The sequence below is a fragment of the Pocillopora damicornis genome, chromosome 1, assembly GCF_964200805.1.
Source record: "Pocillopora damicornis chromosome 1, jaPocDami1.2, whole genome shotgun sequence".
Taxonomy (NCBI): Eukaryota; Metazoa; Cnidaria; class Anthozoa; order Scleractinia; family Pocilloporidae; genus Pocillopora; species Pocillopora damicornis.
This window is the reverse complement of record NC_142670.1, coordinates 40,100,136-40,116,681: the sequence shown is the minus strand read 5'-3', so window position 1 is coordinate 40,116,681 and position 16,546 is coordinate 40,100,136. Positions and strand designations below refer to the sequence as shown.

At 37.8% G+C, this 16,546-nt stretch overlaps 1 protein-coding gene across 4 annotated transcripts in view; it reads left to right on the top strand.

Moving 5' to 3' along the window:
- Positions 1-12,386, top strand: part of LOC113667635 (protein dimmed) — a 13,535-nt gene extending 1,149 nt beyond the window's left edge. Inside the window, exons 1-3 of one of the 4 annotated variants that reach the window (XR_016183706.1) lie at positions 1,845-1,959; positions 10,879-11,062; positions 11,337-12,386. Coding sequence is in view for 3 of the 4 variants with exons in the window: in XM_089196603.1 (XP_089052729.1) it covers positions 11,362-11,865 (504 nt within the window). In the remaining variant the exon portion in view is untranslated. Of the gene's footprint in view, positions 1-1,837; positions 1,960-10,878; positions 11,063-11,336 lie in introns of those variants that run through there. The other 3 variants (XM_089196595.1, XM_027183492.2, XM_089196603.1) reach the window with 3 other exon arrangements.
- Positions 12,387-16,546: the final 4,160 nt, after the last annotated feature.

Here is a 16,546-nt window from a genome sequence, read left to right as displayed (position 1 = left end):
CTCTTATTTCATGGAATCCAACCACTGAAACATTTCTTCGTTTCATGTCACATGTGCAACGTTTGCTTTTTCAAGAATTCAGAGCAAACAAGAGAAAACGATGTCCCTCTATTTTCTCTTACGTGGAAGATAAGTCGCTCGAACGGATGTCATGGCTTTTTAAGTATTTCGCCCGGCTGAAAAATGGTAGCCATTCAGAACTCTGTTCGTGAACAGGAACACTCATTTTGTGATCCCGTGAAAGGTCAATTGCATATAAATAGCACTTCCTCGATTCTTTTTCAACCACAAAGCAGATTTTTATCAAATAATTAGATTGCGAGATGTCGCGGTTAAGAGATTAAACATCCTTCATTTTGACGAGATAGTAGGGAAATCAATCTGATATCGTCGACCGGTTCTGAATAAAAAATGACTCCGCGGAAACTGTTCCGCCGAAAATAAATACCAAAAAATTTTAAACCAGAAAATTACTTGCAATCGTGTATCAGTATCAGTTACGTGATTTGAGATCAAAACTGAGAAATTGTTAGAATATTCTTCATACATAGGAATCGAGCCCAGAGTCAGCATAAGCGTCGTTATATAATTCGTGAAGTACAAATGATCCAAACTATATTGCCCACAAAAAACAGAGACAAACTAACGTTTGCGGTAATTTACAATTAACTCACCCTTCTATGGTGAGTGTTCTTGTGTCTTTGAGTAGAGTCAGCATATATTTAGACACAAACTAAGCAGTCGACATTGTGATCTTATTAGTAGGGTTGTAAAGGAACTCGATAATTTCGTTTTACCAACGCAGTCATAATTTATAGTGGCCAAGGTAAAGAAACACATATGTTCCAAACTATTTAAGGACATATGTATATAGGGGGTACGTTTCGAAACTGTAGAGCTGCGTCAGTGCGGAAGTGCAACAAGGTAATTTCTTTTTATCAGCTGAGTTAATTGATAATGTAAATTGACCACTGTAAAGAGTTTCTAAGCGTTAGCCCTTCGTCGAAGCGAAACTGCGAAGGAACGCGGCCCTAGAATTTACCTTAAAATTCTCAACATATCAAGTAGTTAAGTATCAAGAAAGATACTTAAGTTATAGGTGCTCCACTTCGCAACAGAAATTAAACCACAACGTGCTGGTAAAAGACGTTAATACATTAATGCGACTCCTGTGAGCCAGAACATTTAAAAGATTGTATCACATTACCGACTCAGTTGATAAAATCCAATTATCTTTGAAAGGCTAATTGAGTGCGTAAACGGCCTCTTTTTCAGTTTCAATTGGGAACATTTGAGAGTTGAAATATTTTGCAGGTTCCGTGTCACAGGTGGTTTTTTTAGTTAATTTAATTACATAGCTATAGATTGGGAACATAACATTGGGAGCATTTGAGAGTTTTGGGAACATTTGAGAGTTGAAATATTTTGCAGGTTCCGTGTCACAGGTGGTTTTTTTGGTTGATTTAATTACATAGCTATAGATTTAAGGCGAGACCTAGACCAACAATAATTCAGAAGAAGACAAAATTTTACAAATGTTATCTAATCTTCTTCAGTGGGCTTGAGTTTCTTTTGGAAAGACGCCAGGTCGATGTTGAGTTCCACTTCTTCCTTTGCGCCCAAACAGGTTTAAAAGCTTAAGAACTTTTCTACATATTTTATTGCCAGCTTAGCTAGGTAGTCCGCCGTAATACTCACTGAGTGGAGATCAAATCATCCCGTAACTGGGCAAAGGATCCTTTTTCACCGAGAAAAATCAGCAATTTAAAAACATCCGGCACGCGGGGTCAGGTGATGATTGATAGATAGATAGATATACATTGATATATAAGAAGTAGTCGGATTAATTATTGAGCATGCCCCCTACGAATAGAACTGAGTCTTAAATACTATAGACATAACGACATTCCCTCGCACTATTGAGTGAACCCTTCGACAGGAGACTGCGGAAGAACACTGGTAAGCTTAAGTATGAGATTCATTTTACCATAACAAGGACAATTCGATATATCAACGACCGGTTGGCATCAGTTTCTCACTTTTTTATATTCTTCTATTGTTACCCTATCATTAAACACGTAGTTATAAATTAAGAGTTTTTCGGTTTTGCATGGTTGAAGGTGTTATTTCGTTTTGAAAATTCACTACTTCTCTTTATGCTAAGTGTCACATGCTGAGCATAATCAGCGGAAAGGGAAGAAAACTTGGGAATTACTGACGAAAAAGACAGTAATTCGAGCAAAAATGAAAAAAATCGCAATTTTAGACACCTTTTGCTTACTGTGAGTGTTTGCTACGCACTGGAAACGAGCAATATGATTTTTCTGTTGAGGGTCATCAAACGCTGTACGCTGAATCAAGATAGCTCACCTAAGATCGATCACAACGTTTTAATCGTTTCTCTGGCATAAAATTCAAGGGAAAGTTGCTTTCATAAGCGTTAAAAAATTCCCCTTTCGACGGAACAGTTAAGAAGCCAGCCATGCCTTTTTCCGACCAGTTTCGATGCATTAAGGCCAAGCAAGCGCAAAGTAAGATACTCTTTCGTTCACCGTTCGACTAAAGAACAGTCAGATTCACCATCTATGTGGCGTGTGGCGTGTGGCGTGCTGAGTAAAGAACGCTTGAGTCAGCGTTCGAGTTGGACTTTGAGTTACCTGTTGAGTCAATTATCAAATGATTCAATCTAAACACAAGTCAATTATTCAGCTCTTTCCTCAAGTAAATGATAAATTTGTGCGATAAATATTCCTCACTTAACAAAAAAAGAGAAATCTTTACGAGCACTGATCAAGAAACCGAGTTCGGAAACAGAAAAAACTTATCTCAGGTTCGAAAACAAAAGTAATATCGCAAAATGAAACAAATCTGACCAGTGAGAAACGGTAGAACATTTGATCCTGATAGTAGATATCCTCAAGAGAAAATGAGGGATATTATTTTTTTGTGGTATTCTCTGATACAAAAACAGCTCGAAGTTAAAAAATGATTTAAGATTTAGGAAGTAGAAGATGTAAATGTACATGCCTTCATTCCGCGATCCGCCGGGAGTGGAAAAAAAAGATTTCTGAAAACGAAAAGCCGTTAGACTACTCGAAACAACTCTTCGCCGTGAAAATGCGAAGAGAGGGTAACTACCATTTCAGAAGTAAAATTTCAAAAGAACAAAGTCGGCTCTAAAACTGAAATGAACCTGTCACAGGAAACGAAAACCTTTTGCGACGCAATATCGCCCACCAATGTTTAACTTAAGGAAACCAATATTTATGTGCATAAAGAAAATCACCCTCTCTGTGACACGGAGTAATTAAAATTTTATCCCTCCCAAAGGAGAAGAAACTTCTCCAAAGAAAGGAGCCATAAGCGGCAGAGTTTCGGATTTCCGTCGCCGTTTGATGCTCTCAAACTAATTTGGAAAACGCGTTGGTAAACTAACTTGCAAATATTTACCAATTATTCGAGTTGTGTGTTTGTTGAGTTCGACAAATCATACAGAAAGTATATTAAAGTTCACACGGCAACCAGGTGGACAATCAGACATAGTTTGAAGCTACACTGGTTTGCAGATTTAATGAATGTAACCGAAGAAGTTACAATTCATAGACCCAACGTTTCGACACTCCTGTCTAGTGCCTTCATCAGGGGTGATCTAAACGCTGCAACAAGAGGTCCTTTTATGATCACTAATTAGCGGCCTTTTTTCTGACGAGGTGTAAATAGGCGTCAGGAAGCAGACCGCCATCGTCACGATTTAAAGGAGCGTGGGCGGAGTTAATGTGCCAAGCCTCCAAACAAAGGCGCTGATGGTAACGCCGATTAGTAGTGATAATTTTAGAATTATCCCACCCAATTGTATGGTTGGTTAGGCAAGTATGCTCCGATAAAGCTGAATTTTCCTTTTTGCAAAGAAAAACCGCTTTTTGGTGCTCTTTTAACCGTGTACCAAACTGACGTTTGGTCTGTCCGATGTATTCGTTGTCACAGTCATTGCAAGGAATAGAATAAATGGCGTCGGTTCGTTGTTCTTTCGTGACAGGATCCTTAGGTTTGGCGAAAATATGCCCCAAAGTCTGAAAAGGTTTTTGAGCGACTTTAACGTTGTGGCTATTCAAAATTCTCTTGATGGGTTCAGTAACACCCTGTATGTAAGGAATAACAGCAAAACCAGTCGCTGGTTCCCTTTCATCAAGAGCGTTACTATTTGTAAAGGAAAGGGAAAAAAGGGAACCAGCGACTGGTTTTGCTGTTATTCCTTACATACAGGGTGTTACTGAACCCATCAAGAGAATTTTGAATAGCCACAACGTTAAAGTCGCTCAAAAACCTTTTCAGACTTTGGGGCATATTTTCGCCAAACCTAAGGATCCTGTCACGAAAGAACAACGAACCGACGCCATTTATTCTATTCCTTGCAATGACTGTGACAACGAATACATCGGACAGACCAAACGTCAGTTTGGTACACGGTTAAAAGAGCACCAAAAAGCGGTTTTTCTTTGCAAAAAGGAAAATTCAGCTTTATCGGAGCATACTTGCCTAACCAACCATACAATTGGGTGGGATAATTCTAAAATTATCACTACTAATCGGCGTTACCATCAGCGCCTTTGTTTGGAGGCTTGGCACATTAACTCCGCCCACGCTCCTTTAAATCGTGACGATGGCGGTCTGCTTCCTGACGCCTATTTACACCTCGTCAGAAAAAAGGCCGCTAATTAGTGATCATATAAAAGGACCTCTTGTTGCAGCGTTTAGATCACCCCTGATGAAGGCACTAGACAGGAGTGTCGAAACGTTGGGTCTATGAATTGTAACTTCTTCGGTTACATTCATTAAATCTGCAAACCAGTGTAGCTTCAAACTATGTCTCATACAGAAAGTGTCGCACTGTGCTCAAATGGATAATTTCAAGAGAGTAGTAAGCTATGATTAACTAAAGAGATTTTCAAATGCTCATTTATCGGAACGAACTTTGACGTTTAAGGGGGACACAAGCTTCAAACAAAAGATATCCGAGAAGAGGAATCGGACATTTTAAAGGGGGGGGGGGGGGGGGGGAGACACAAGCTTCAAACAAAAGATATCCGAGAAGAGAAATCGAAACTTAAGACTGTCGTATTTCGAGGTGCGATGCTGTACCACTGAGATACTGAAAACTCGTTGGTTCTAAAAGTAGAATGAGGGTTTTTTAATTGCCCCGTTCGAGTTGCAAAGAGCCGTCTAAATGAGCTGTTCTGAAAAAATCCTAACAGGAAGCGAAACTCTTTCGTATGTCAGTAAGATGATTATAAGTTCTTCCGCTCGTGTTTTACGCCTAAGCAGTCCTTTTTTTTTTTTTTTTTTTTTTCCTATCTTACATAATTCAGTTCTGAGAGGTTCTTCCCCGACAGCTGTCACTTTTTAGATACTTCCTTCAAGCCTGCTAAGCCGTTTTCTGATAACAAGGAATTTTCTTGAAACAGCTGGGTAGCTCTCTTATCTTTCTTTTTGAAAGTGAAATTTAGAATTTTCCGTTGCGGAAAGACTTGCTTGTTTAGCAATATTAGCCTTGAAATATATTTAGAACTAATCATGACAGGACGGAAAAACGCGTGGACTGTAAGTACCTACCGTTGTCCCATACAAAGCCTTAGAAAAGTTTTCTAAGGCTTTGTATGGAACAACGGGAGGTACTTACAGTGCATGCATTATCCGTCCTGTCATGAAAACCGATGCTACTTGGATATAAAGGAGTAGGAGTATTGTCGCTCAATTTAGCAGACAATCCGTCTGTGTCAAATGCGTAGCCGTATTAACAATTCTAGTTCGAACTGACGTAAAAATTATCCGGTTTTTAAGGAAATGCTTACAAGCTATTATTTATCTGAAAAATTCCGCTGTAAATATGAAGCGGTAAATTCATCGCAGGTGATTCTCCTACACTTCAGGGGCGCTACAGTTGTGTTCAGAGGTTCGCAGAATTGTACAAATGAAGCCGTTCCGTACTTCAGCTTCCTCAAACAGAGGACAAACAATTGCAATCCATCAACATCAGATGAATTAGCGTGGCTCTTGTTGACAGCTTGAGTAATTTTACCTTTTGAAATACGAAATTGTTTTTTTTGTCAATAACCTTAACTGAGATAATGTTCTAATCTCCTTCCAAACAAGATGAGTTTACATTTAAAAAAAGGAAGTTCCTCCTTTCAAATAAGTTTCTCGCCGATACCAAGGGTAAATATTTAGGCCTCTGACTGAAAGATACGGAACCTTCTGAAGCTTCGCAAACGATGTAGCGTTTATTTTGAATTCTGGAAAAAACTCTGCCGCATGATTTGAATAGGGTGGCGAAGGAGTCACATGCTGTCGTCTAGAAAAATGAAGTTCATTCATGTTTCAGTTTCTATAATTAAATTTTCTATAATTAGCAATCCGTGCCAATTTTGACCAGTACTACCCATTCTTATTCCTTGTTTGTTTATTTTTGCCGCGTTTGTGTTTTCGTTTCTAAAAAGATTAAAATTAATTTTGTATTCTCCAGCAAGTTCAAAATAGTTTTCCACGGCGGCAAAAAAATTTGACTCAAGTTGGTCTCCTCCAATATAAAATCCGTAGCCTGATCTCGCCTATCGTCAATCAAGCTAGCTTATGATGTTTGGAGCGCCTGCCTTTCGTCATTCGCTCTGACGAAGGGCAAACGCTTGAAACTTTAACTTAAAAAACCCTCAGTCACGCCGGCCAATTTATATTATCAACTCAGTTAATAAAACCAGGTTATTTTGTAAAAACCTCCCACCAACGCAGCACCACAGTTTCCTTAGAACAGAACTTACAGTCCCTTCTCCCTCGTTCTTGTCAGGCGTATTCGCACTATTCAACAATTTGACGTTGTCAGCTGTGACAAACGAAGTTAAAGCTTCACTTTGAGTTAAAACATTTTGTACTCCAAAGATTCAAATATCGGTTGTCTGCGCTGTTAACGATACATTCTTATTATTTACGACTTGAGAATTTGCTGTGAAATCAAACCATATCCCTCGTTTGATACTTCTCTGTATCTTTCCCACCATTTACCTGAAAAAAATTCGACATCATCAATAGAAATCATCAGGGGAAAAATCTCTAATCAACTCTGAAGGTGAAAGGGTCAAGAACATTTCCCATAGTGCACGCCATAAATATCAATTCTATCAACTGGTAACAGCGTCGCTGAGTGTTGTGTGTGAGAATTTCATGCTGCATCGACGAGTTACTCCACACGACACGATACGTACATCAAAAATGGAGCAAAGAAAAATTACAAGTTGACATATGTCCGTACCATCAGAAAGTTACCCATTTACAAAACGCTCTTCTTTTGCATCCAATTCTTTATGTTGTTGACAACATTATGGTGCAGTGCTAATTAAGTCATGTTATCTTTCTCAGATCATTTTACAAGATGTTGATAAAGTAAAATGTTCTCCTGGGTCATGGAAACGCAAAATAATGTAAAGCATTCGCAACGGCTAATCAGGATAAAAGAAGATATCAAAAAGAGACAAAGAGTACTTTTACCTCTCATTGTTTCTTTCTGATAAATCGTCGTAGAATGTCGTAAGCGCGGGAAATCGCGGGTTAATAGGTCGTGACTGATTTTTGTTTTTCATATAATTGGTTGAGAGGATGGCGTGACTTTTCTAGACCAGTCACAGAGCGGAGTCAAAAGGCAAAAGCAGTAAAGTCCCAGATTTCTTTTGACACTCGATCGAAGATTGTTTATTTACGATCGATTATGGAACACACCCAAATAAGTTCTGATGATGAAAATTGGAATAAGTACAATTACGGATGGAAAAGAGAACTTTTAAAGCTTCCTTGAAAGCGTTGCAAAGAAGAAGAGGGCAGTTTTCTTCTTTAAAAAAAATTCGTCTTAAATAAATGTAGTGATATGTAGGTGTTTTCAAAAATATCCTATTTAGCTAATCGTATTCCTTGTTGGGATAAACCATTGTCTCAAAGCATAACATACAACTGGCAGATTTTAAAATTTTTCAGAATGTCAAATGTCGCAGAAGTTAAGGCGAATCTTCGCTCAAGCTTAGGAACCATGTTACATTTCTCGCTGCTTTCGTGGATAAAAAATACTGTAACCGTTGTTAAATTTGTTTAAAAATGGAACTCACATAGAGGCCCGACAGGAAACATTAACAATCAAAACACAATTACATTCACGAACAAAGAGAGACACTTGTTTTTGTTTTATGATAATGTTTTAAAAATTATAGTCCAGAAAACATCATCACCAAAAAATGGATTTCAGTTTTTACTTCAAAGTTCCCATTTATATTCTTAAAAAGCTAAGGAGATCGTAAGATAACCTTGGTAAGGTTCTAAAACAGGAAAACTTTTTCTGTTGCTATATCAAAATTAGAAGCTTGGTAATTTGTGGTGAAACGCTTTGTTAGACTTCTCCGTGGGTCTTCTGGAATCGTGCAGATTCTTACCGGGTTTCTCTTTGCATAAAAGAAAAAAGGTTAAAATGAGTTATGCAAATGAGTTATTTCCTCAAAGTTTACTTCGCTATAACGTATTTTGTACAAAACCGATTTTCCAGTTGACTGCCCTGTCACGTGACATTATCGAAGAGAGTTAATGATACGCGAAATTCACGCCTGAAAATCTCGAACCAGTCCTTTCCGGCTTTAACTGCAATGAACGTTACGAGAAAAATTATATTTTTTTTTCAAGCAAGTCGGTGTAGTTCTGTTTAAATCAGATTGGAAATCATATTAGCTTATGACTTTCTCAAAAGGCTTATCTGGTGCTATGATGCTTTATTAAAATGATAAAAGACAGGCACTTTCTTGAAGATATCAATCAAATTTCAAGCGGAATCTCGAAACTTTACATGAAACATGGCACCTTGTTCAATTTCCGAAGTGTATATGGCTTTAAGCACAAAAAAAACACGTCTTTGTGTGCTTCCTTTAAACGTATCTAAGCAGCAGTTAAAAGGTTGAATTTGTATCATAATGAAACAGCAAATTCAATCTACTTATCCAGGCTACAGAATCAGACACAATAGTTGTTTCCGATAGCCTCAAAACATGCTCTTCGGTGTGTTGTGACTTAAAAAAAGTAAGATGTATCAGAAATGTCTCCTCTCATTTTGACGTTCGTGTTATTGCTGCAGAATCAGTTTGAAAGTAAGATATATCGTTCTCTCTCATTCATGTTCCCTTTTTGATTTTTTAGTTCACTTGGCCGTTTAATGAAAATAAACACGCTTTGAGGTTGTGTTTTAATCAAAAGAGAATTTACTCATAACGGACTAGCGAAAAGAACAATGAATTCTATTTATTTCTGTACCTCATTACTCATGCAGATATATGCTTCTTTTTCAAAAACGGAACTCTCTTTTTTGAGAAAGGACACATATTTTAAAATCATTAACATCTTAAAACGCAGTTTCGTCTCACTGTAACGAGTTATTTAAATTGACGCTGTGTCGTCAAAAGAAGGTTGCATGTTTTTGTAGGGATAATCTGTGAAATTCGTTCACCAAATCAGCTGCAAAGGTGTCACATTGAAACTCTTACGTTCAACCTTATCTTTCAGCTACATGTGGCCCATTGTTTCGATGTAGTTTTCACATAATCGCCAGATGGCAGCTAATAAAATTAGCTTTTCGAAAACCACAACATCATTGGTTATTCACGCTATCTGCGAGGAAAACCCACTCGGAGTTGAGCTGTGTAAGTTGGAACAGTGGGTGTGGAAAGCCCAGTGAGGCTCTTCCAAGATTGGTATCCGTATATTTGCTTCTTTTCGAGTCGAATTCGTTAATTTCTGAGCTTTTCATACGCACAATACTTCACGAAGGATTGATCATTAATATGGTAAAACACACACGACTCTGACACGTCTAATTCTTGTAGGATCCACAATCAGGCATGAATTAAGAGATGACAACAGGCGTTACTCTTGAATAAGACCCAACGTGTAAAGAGTTAGGAAATCATTAGTATGTCACCAATGAACCACTAATTAGAGACGTGAGTCTGTAATCACTCATGGAGTCTGCTTGTGCCGTCAGAGTATTGTATGAAATTTCTATAATCAATTACCCCGGCGCCAGGTGCAATTCACAAATGTTACTGGGTATGCCTCCTGGGCCAAGTTCTACCTTTGTCCAACCTTAAAAGCTTCGTACCAACAGCTATTGTCTGTTAACCACTGGGAGAACGTCACGAGAAAGCCGTTTTTCGACGGATTGTGAACCGCAGAAAGAGAAAAAAACACTAACCCTTTACCGATTTATGAAAAGAAGCTGGGATTCTTGCGCATGCGCATAAATTAGTTAAGACACCGTTGATCGTCAGAGTGTTTACACTTTTAGAGAAAGAAGATTTGCCAAGGCATCTAAAGGTGAAGTGATTTTCACCAAGGGTGTCTCTACTAAATATTTTTCAAACCGTTATCCGATCGTCAAGGCCCCGCTCAGTCTGACCTTTTCAAACATGCAAATTTCAACCAACGGGGTAATTTTGCAAAATTAGACGAAATTGACGGTCGTAGCTTGAGTGTACGGTTTCCAATTATTACCAGAAACGGGATAGTTTCCAAGAGAAAGGATGTCATAAAAGCATGTTTTTGATATGACACTCCTCGGTTTCATCTTGGGGAAGCGCTATTGAGGATCAAACGCAGCTAATTTTGGCTTTGTTGGTTAGCTTGTTAGCAGAACGGTGTTTTTTAAAGAGCCCATCGATCTTTGTTATCTAACGTGCAGAATTAATGATTAGATAGCACGTGCTTTATTTAACAAGAATTTGCATTGTGAATACCATTATGTGCTTGATTTACTTGTCTTTAAATTCGTGAAACGATGAGTACGGATTTATTTTTTTTCCCGAGGCGTGCCTAGTCCAAGTCTTTGTTTACCTGTATTTCTCTTTGTGACCACGTGCGAATTACAAATCCTACAAAACTGGCCTGGCGTTTAAGAGTTTAAAGTTAAACACAGCCAGCCTTCGAAAGCGCAAGAACACCTTAACATACCAACCGCACAATAATTTGCGCCTTGGTTCAGCATAAACAGGTAAGAGGGCGTTTATCTGCGTAAATTACATCTAGACTTTAGAAAAAAATATTAACAGGTAAGGTTTGATAAATTAATTACTGCGGGTACTTTTTGATCATTTCACGTCTGCAAGAACCTGTTATTAAGTTTTACTTTCCATAGGAATCGCACAACGCTTGAAAAAAAATAATAATAACCAAATCATGGCTGAAACGCTCGTTAAATTTATTCGCAACCTAGCTCTGACTTTTTGTTTATTTATCATAAAAGTATGTCATGTCTTTTCTTTCAGGTTGCTTCAGAGATATTTCTTGGCAATGAGCGCTCAGGAATCAAGAAGGGGTCTTTTTCAAAGCCAATCGCAAGGAAAGAAATTTAGCTCCATAACCTCCAAGAGTTTTATGAAGCAAAGTGGAGGAAAGCACACAAATGGGAAATCGTTGGGCGTGCAGCTGGAAGATAAAAACTCCAAACTGTTGACAAATGCCATGCAAAGTGATTCAAGGGGAACAAAATGGGCAAAAACTCATGGCAATGAATGGCAAGCAAAGCGGAGGACGCGTCCGAGTGGGGTTAGAACAACAAGACAAATCAGGCGAAACGAGAGAGAAAGAGGGAGGAAAGCAAGATTAAACGCGGCCTTTCAAGTCCTTCGTTCAGTTGTACCAAGTAACGTGAATTCTTCTGGAGGAGTCAGCGAACGAAAGATGACTCAAGTTGAAATCCTACGTCTGGCTAAAAATTATATTTCGAACCTTACGGAACTACTCGACAAAATCAAAGAAGAAGAGAAGTACTCTCTTCGAGCTTTCAATGCTTAAATACTTTTATTGTTATCGTGATGAGATTCCTCCCGTCACTTTGGTAATTTTGGTTTTTAAAACTACGTGAATGCAACGAAAAGCCAGCGATTAGAAATTTAGAAATACAAAATGCTGAAGCAAAAACACCTCTGGTTAATTTGAAGTTCACCGAACAACTGCAACGAGAACCCCTTGAGACTTCACTCTCGGCAATCTAATTAGCATGTTGCAATGTGACAGTTGTATCCCCTTTTTGTTAAGTGACAATAAGATGATATTGTTTTGGAGTGTTTTCTCGCAGAAAATAAAGCTGTGAAAATTTCCCGATTCGGGGACTTAAACGCTGTACGAGCAAGTGCTTTTTTTACACATTGTATTATATATTGCAAACAACAACAAAAAAATAACCTGCCAAAATGAACTTGCAAAATATTACACGCGAAACGGTAAAAGTGCCACACAGGATTGTATTCGTCCTTATCTGGTAAATATGAGTAAACACTTCTTAATAAAGTCAAATGGTTGACAATGCGTTTAAAGGACTTGTACAATCTCCTTTTGTTTAACCACGAACTAACGAAATTAACTTAAGAAACAAGAAAAGAACTGCTCTGTGGAAGAGAATCGCACGCTTCGTTGGGAAGAGCTTCGTGTTGGTCCTTCCAATTGGTCATGTTTTGTATCATTATTTCATTATTGTTTTTAACCGCTTTTACAGTTAAAAAAAGATGATCCACAATTTACAAGTCGTGAACAAAGGATTGAAATAGATAGGGCAAGATTGAATGGTAACCGAGTGGAAAGAATGTGCTATTCTAAAGATTTTGTTATTCGTGGTTTGAGCGGTCACTATCGCTTCAAGATCATTGACCGATTACTGCCAAAATTAAATGACGACCTGGATGCGAATTCACTCGATTAAGTCAAATTTTACCTTCGCAACCGGGAGAGCTAACAAAATATTTTGCTATCAACATGTTTTAAATAATAACCAGCGGGAAATATGAGATTTAAAAGAGTTTAACAATGCAGTTGATAGGAATCGCCCAACTTGTATTTTCTGAAAGCATTTGTCTTCAGCCAAATGTTGCTATCATCTTTTAAACAGTGTCTTTTATTACTTGACACTTCGATGTCCTCTCATGAGGAAAATCTAAAGTTTCCCTTTACATCGATATCTTTTCATAGATAACGTCGTCAGTGCCTTCACACTTGCTAAGAATATATTGGCTTGGGCGCATGAAGATCTACGGACTGAGAGCAAAGTTTTCTGCAATACTTCATTGTCAAATTCACATCAACATTTGTAAATAACACTTTACTTACACTGAAAAATGATGGTCTTTTCCTTTCAGCGAATGGGTCATGTGGATAATATTCGTAGAACGGTCTTCGGTTTAAGTTCATTTCCTAAGCTTGATTATTGCCCAAAAAATATTTAACCAATCAGATTGACGTTTCTAAATTATTAGTGAATCGAAACGATTCGAGTTTCTTCACTCGAGCGGTTTTCCCGCGCATATTAGGCGCCGAGTACATGATTTCCCGCTTAAGCCTCTCAGTTAGGTATCTTCCCGAACTAATAAGGCGCCGGTTGCATGTTTTCCCGCGCTCGGCTGGCGCCATGACTATTTTTGGTTGGCTATGATTAGCAAATATAGAAGTGTTCCCCTTTCAGCTTCTCAGAAATTATGGTGACATGACCTCGCCAAGATACCAGTACTCATAAAGAAAAAAAAAAAAAGAAAGATATACCAGTCGATTTTCTCAGTTTCATTTAACGAAGTGAATCGAAAAAAAGAAGACCTAAGATCCTTTTGAAACCAATTCCTATTTCGAGAAACGATAGTTATCAATGGGTTTTCCTTTAAAAGAAAGTATCATATTTCCCCTCAACACAGTCGCTGCATGCTACAGCGGTAAAAATATCTGTTACCTCAACAACAACTACGAATAGTTAATCAGGCTTACACCGTCAAATGGACAAAATATTTTATCGCCAACAGTCAATTGCTATCATGGATAGCAACAAGAAACAGAGATGCTATAAATTTTTTTCATTCAAGTATTATATGATGGTATCGGGCCCTTTTTTTTTCCTTGTGACTCAAAAGATGTTGTTTCAGGCAATGCGGATAATTAATCTCGGTTTTCAGGAAACCACATGATGCCAGTTGGATTTGATAAAAAAAATAATGAAAAATGGATGTAAAAGACCAAACGGAATGAGAAAGGCAAAGGAAGGTGAGGATTCACGCGGATTGAGATTGGAAAATTGAAAAATATGCTAAATGATTCACAAATCCTAAAATGTATCATTTAAAAACTTATCCACTCTTCCTGTGTAGAAACTGCCCTTTCTGGTGACTCATGTTTCAGTTTTGTTTCCTTAAATTTATGTGTTTTTAGTTCAAAATAATATCGAAGAGTTTTTACAATCTTAAATGCGATTTATGAGAAAAGATGTTTTAACCCTTTAACTCCCAGATCAAATTTGTCATTCTCATTACTGTCAACCATATAATTCTTATAATGTTAGTTCAGAGAATTTAGTATTGGATCAACTAATTATCCCCAAATTGATATTTTTCTTTATTCTCATCACTTATCTAGTTGATATTGTATTGATATTGTAAGGAGAAATTCTATCTTGGGCACTCATGAGAGTTAAAGGGTCAATCTGAAATGTATGATTTCTTTTCCCCACTAGGATCGATTGACACTTCCTTAATTTCCTAAAAACACCTGACAACTCCTGAACCTTTTCGAAGAAGTTCTCATAACTTTCGAACGTTGCCAAAAACGTTTGAGTTACGAATGTTTTGGACTCAGTAGTGGCATTTATTGCCCTTCACTGGTCTATTTCGGATGGAAATAAATCTCAATTTAAGGTTCCAGAACAACAAATAGTTCAGAATAGCTGGTTTTGCATTGTTGAATTGTCATACATGTCAGTGATCGATGTTTTCAATCCGCAGGCGTGTGGCACATGCTTAATTCGTGTGAGAAAAAAATCTTTAAATCAGAAGAAAATCCCTATTCCCCCCGCCTCTTGCCTAATTTGGAGAGAGAAAATCTTTTCAAGTTCAGTTTTGATGGCTTTGCATTGTCATCTTCAATGGGTATTTATTTACAAAAAAAATTCGAGTTTCGATTAATTGGTCGAGAAAACTCGTACAAAATTCTCAACCAATTAGATGGTAAAATAAAATGAATCACAACTGGATCACTGGCGTTTTCTCGCGCTTTCGGCAGTTTATAGGGGTTTATTCTGAATTCTGGCAGTGAAGGGTCTGGCCCAAATATTTGCTCACGCTCTTCGCACAGGTAAAGCTTTCAAAAGAGTGCAATGTCGTAATCTTTATCCAACGATGGTGTAGCACTCGAAAATAGTATAATGATGTCACAAAATGGTGACCAAAAAAATCCTTTCCGTTGAATGGTACCCGGGTTGAGAGGAGAAATTAGCCGGACTATCAATGAGACACTGGAAAGCTAACTCACAAAGAATTTCAGAATATGATTAGTTATGCACTTACCCCTCCCCCTGCCATGTTTAGGTTAGGGGAGGGATGGGTGCGTATTTTCTCAGATACTGAAGACATCGGGCTGTATGTAACGGGAGAAAGACAGACGAGCATTGTTGTGAGGCGAAGATGGAACTAAATACCTTTTTTCAAAGGAACTCTTCATTCTCTTATCGAGTGACTTAGAAAATCTTGTGCGCACGGAAATGTGTCAGAAGCATCTTTACCATCAGATTACAAGATTATCGAGAAGAAAGAGGGTTTTCCAAAGTAACAATAACTGTTCAAACAGCCAAGAGCAAGGGTTACAAACTAGCGGGAAACGGCTGTATACAAAAGTGAATTGTGGCAGGAATAGGGTATAATTTAATTTCACGCTTTATTTTTCGAAAGGAAACGCAAAACACTTGAATAGTTTCATTAAGAAATATAAATATAAATAGCGACCAACGGCAGATTTCTCAGACAGCCGAGTTGAAAAGAAAATAGTCGTCGATAAGTTTTTTCGCGTCATGCAATTGACAACTGATGACTCACCATTCTATTCTAAGTTTAACAAAGTTTAAAGAACGAAATGCGAGCGAATAATAAACTTTTTTCTTTTTGTGTTCTGAGAATATTGTACGTCCGACGGCAAAGAAAAGTGACGGAAGATACTCAACAGCGAGGTAGAATTGACACAATGCCAACTCTTATCTCGTTAGTGCCTCACACCCGTGCAAACAAAAAGTATCAACAGTTTAGTAAAAGTGCCATTAATTGGGTATTATATCGACAGGTAGTTGGGAATCTTTCTCCTGGATTGCGGTTAAATACTTGACAAAAGACAGGATGTAAATGATCTCGTTTCGTGATTGCCCACGATTTAATAACCACGTGGCAATGGAAAAAATATAAACAATAACTCTATCGAAATTAGTGTCGTATTAAGTCCGCGCGCAAAAACGTCAAATCAATCAATGTCGTGCTTACGTCACATCACGGAACTTTCAAGGGGTTTCTTATTCAAGTAATGCGTTCTATTAACGTCATATTTACAGTGAAATTAAGCACGCCTGTTTTGTTTCCTTCTGGAAGTGATATGCAAAAGACTTAGACAATGTTTTATTGTTTTAATTTATGTTTACTCACTGCTAACTCACTCCTCTAAAACAATGCATCAAAGTTATGTA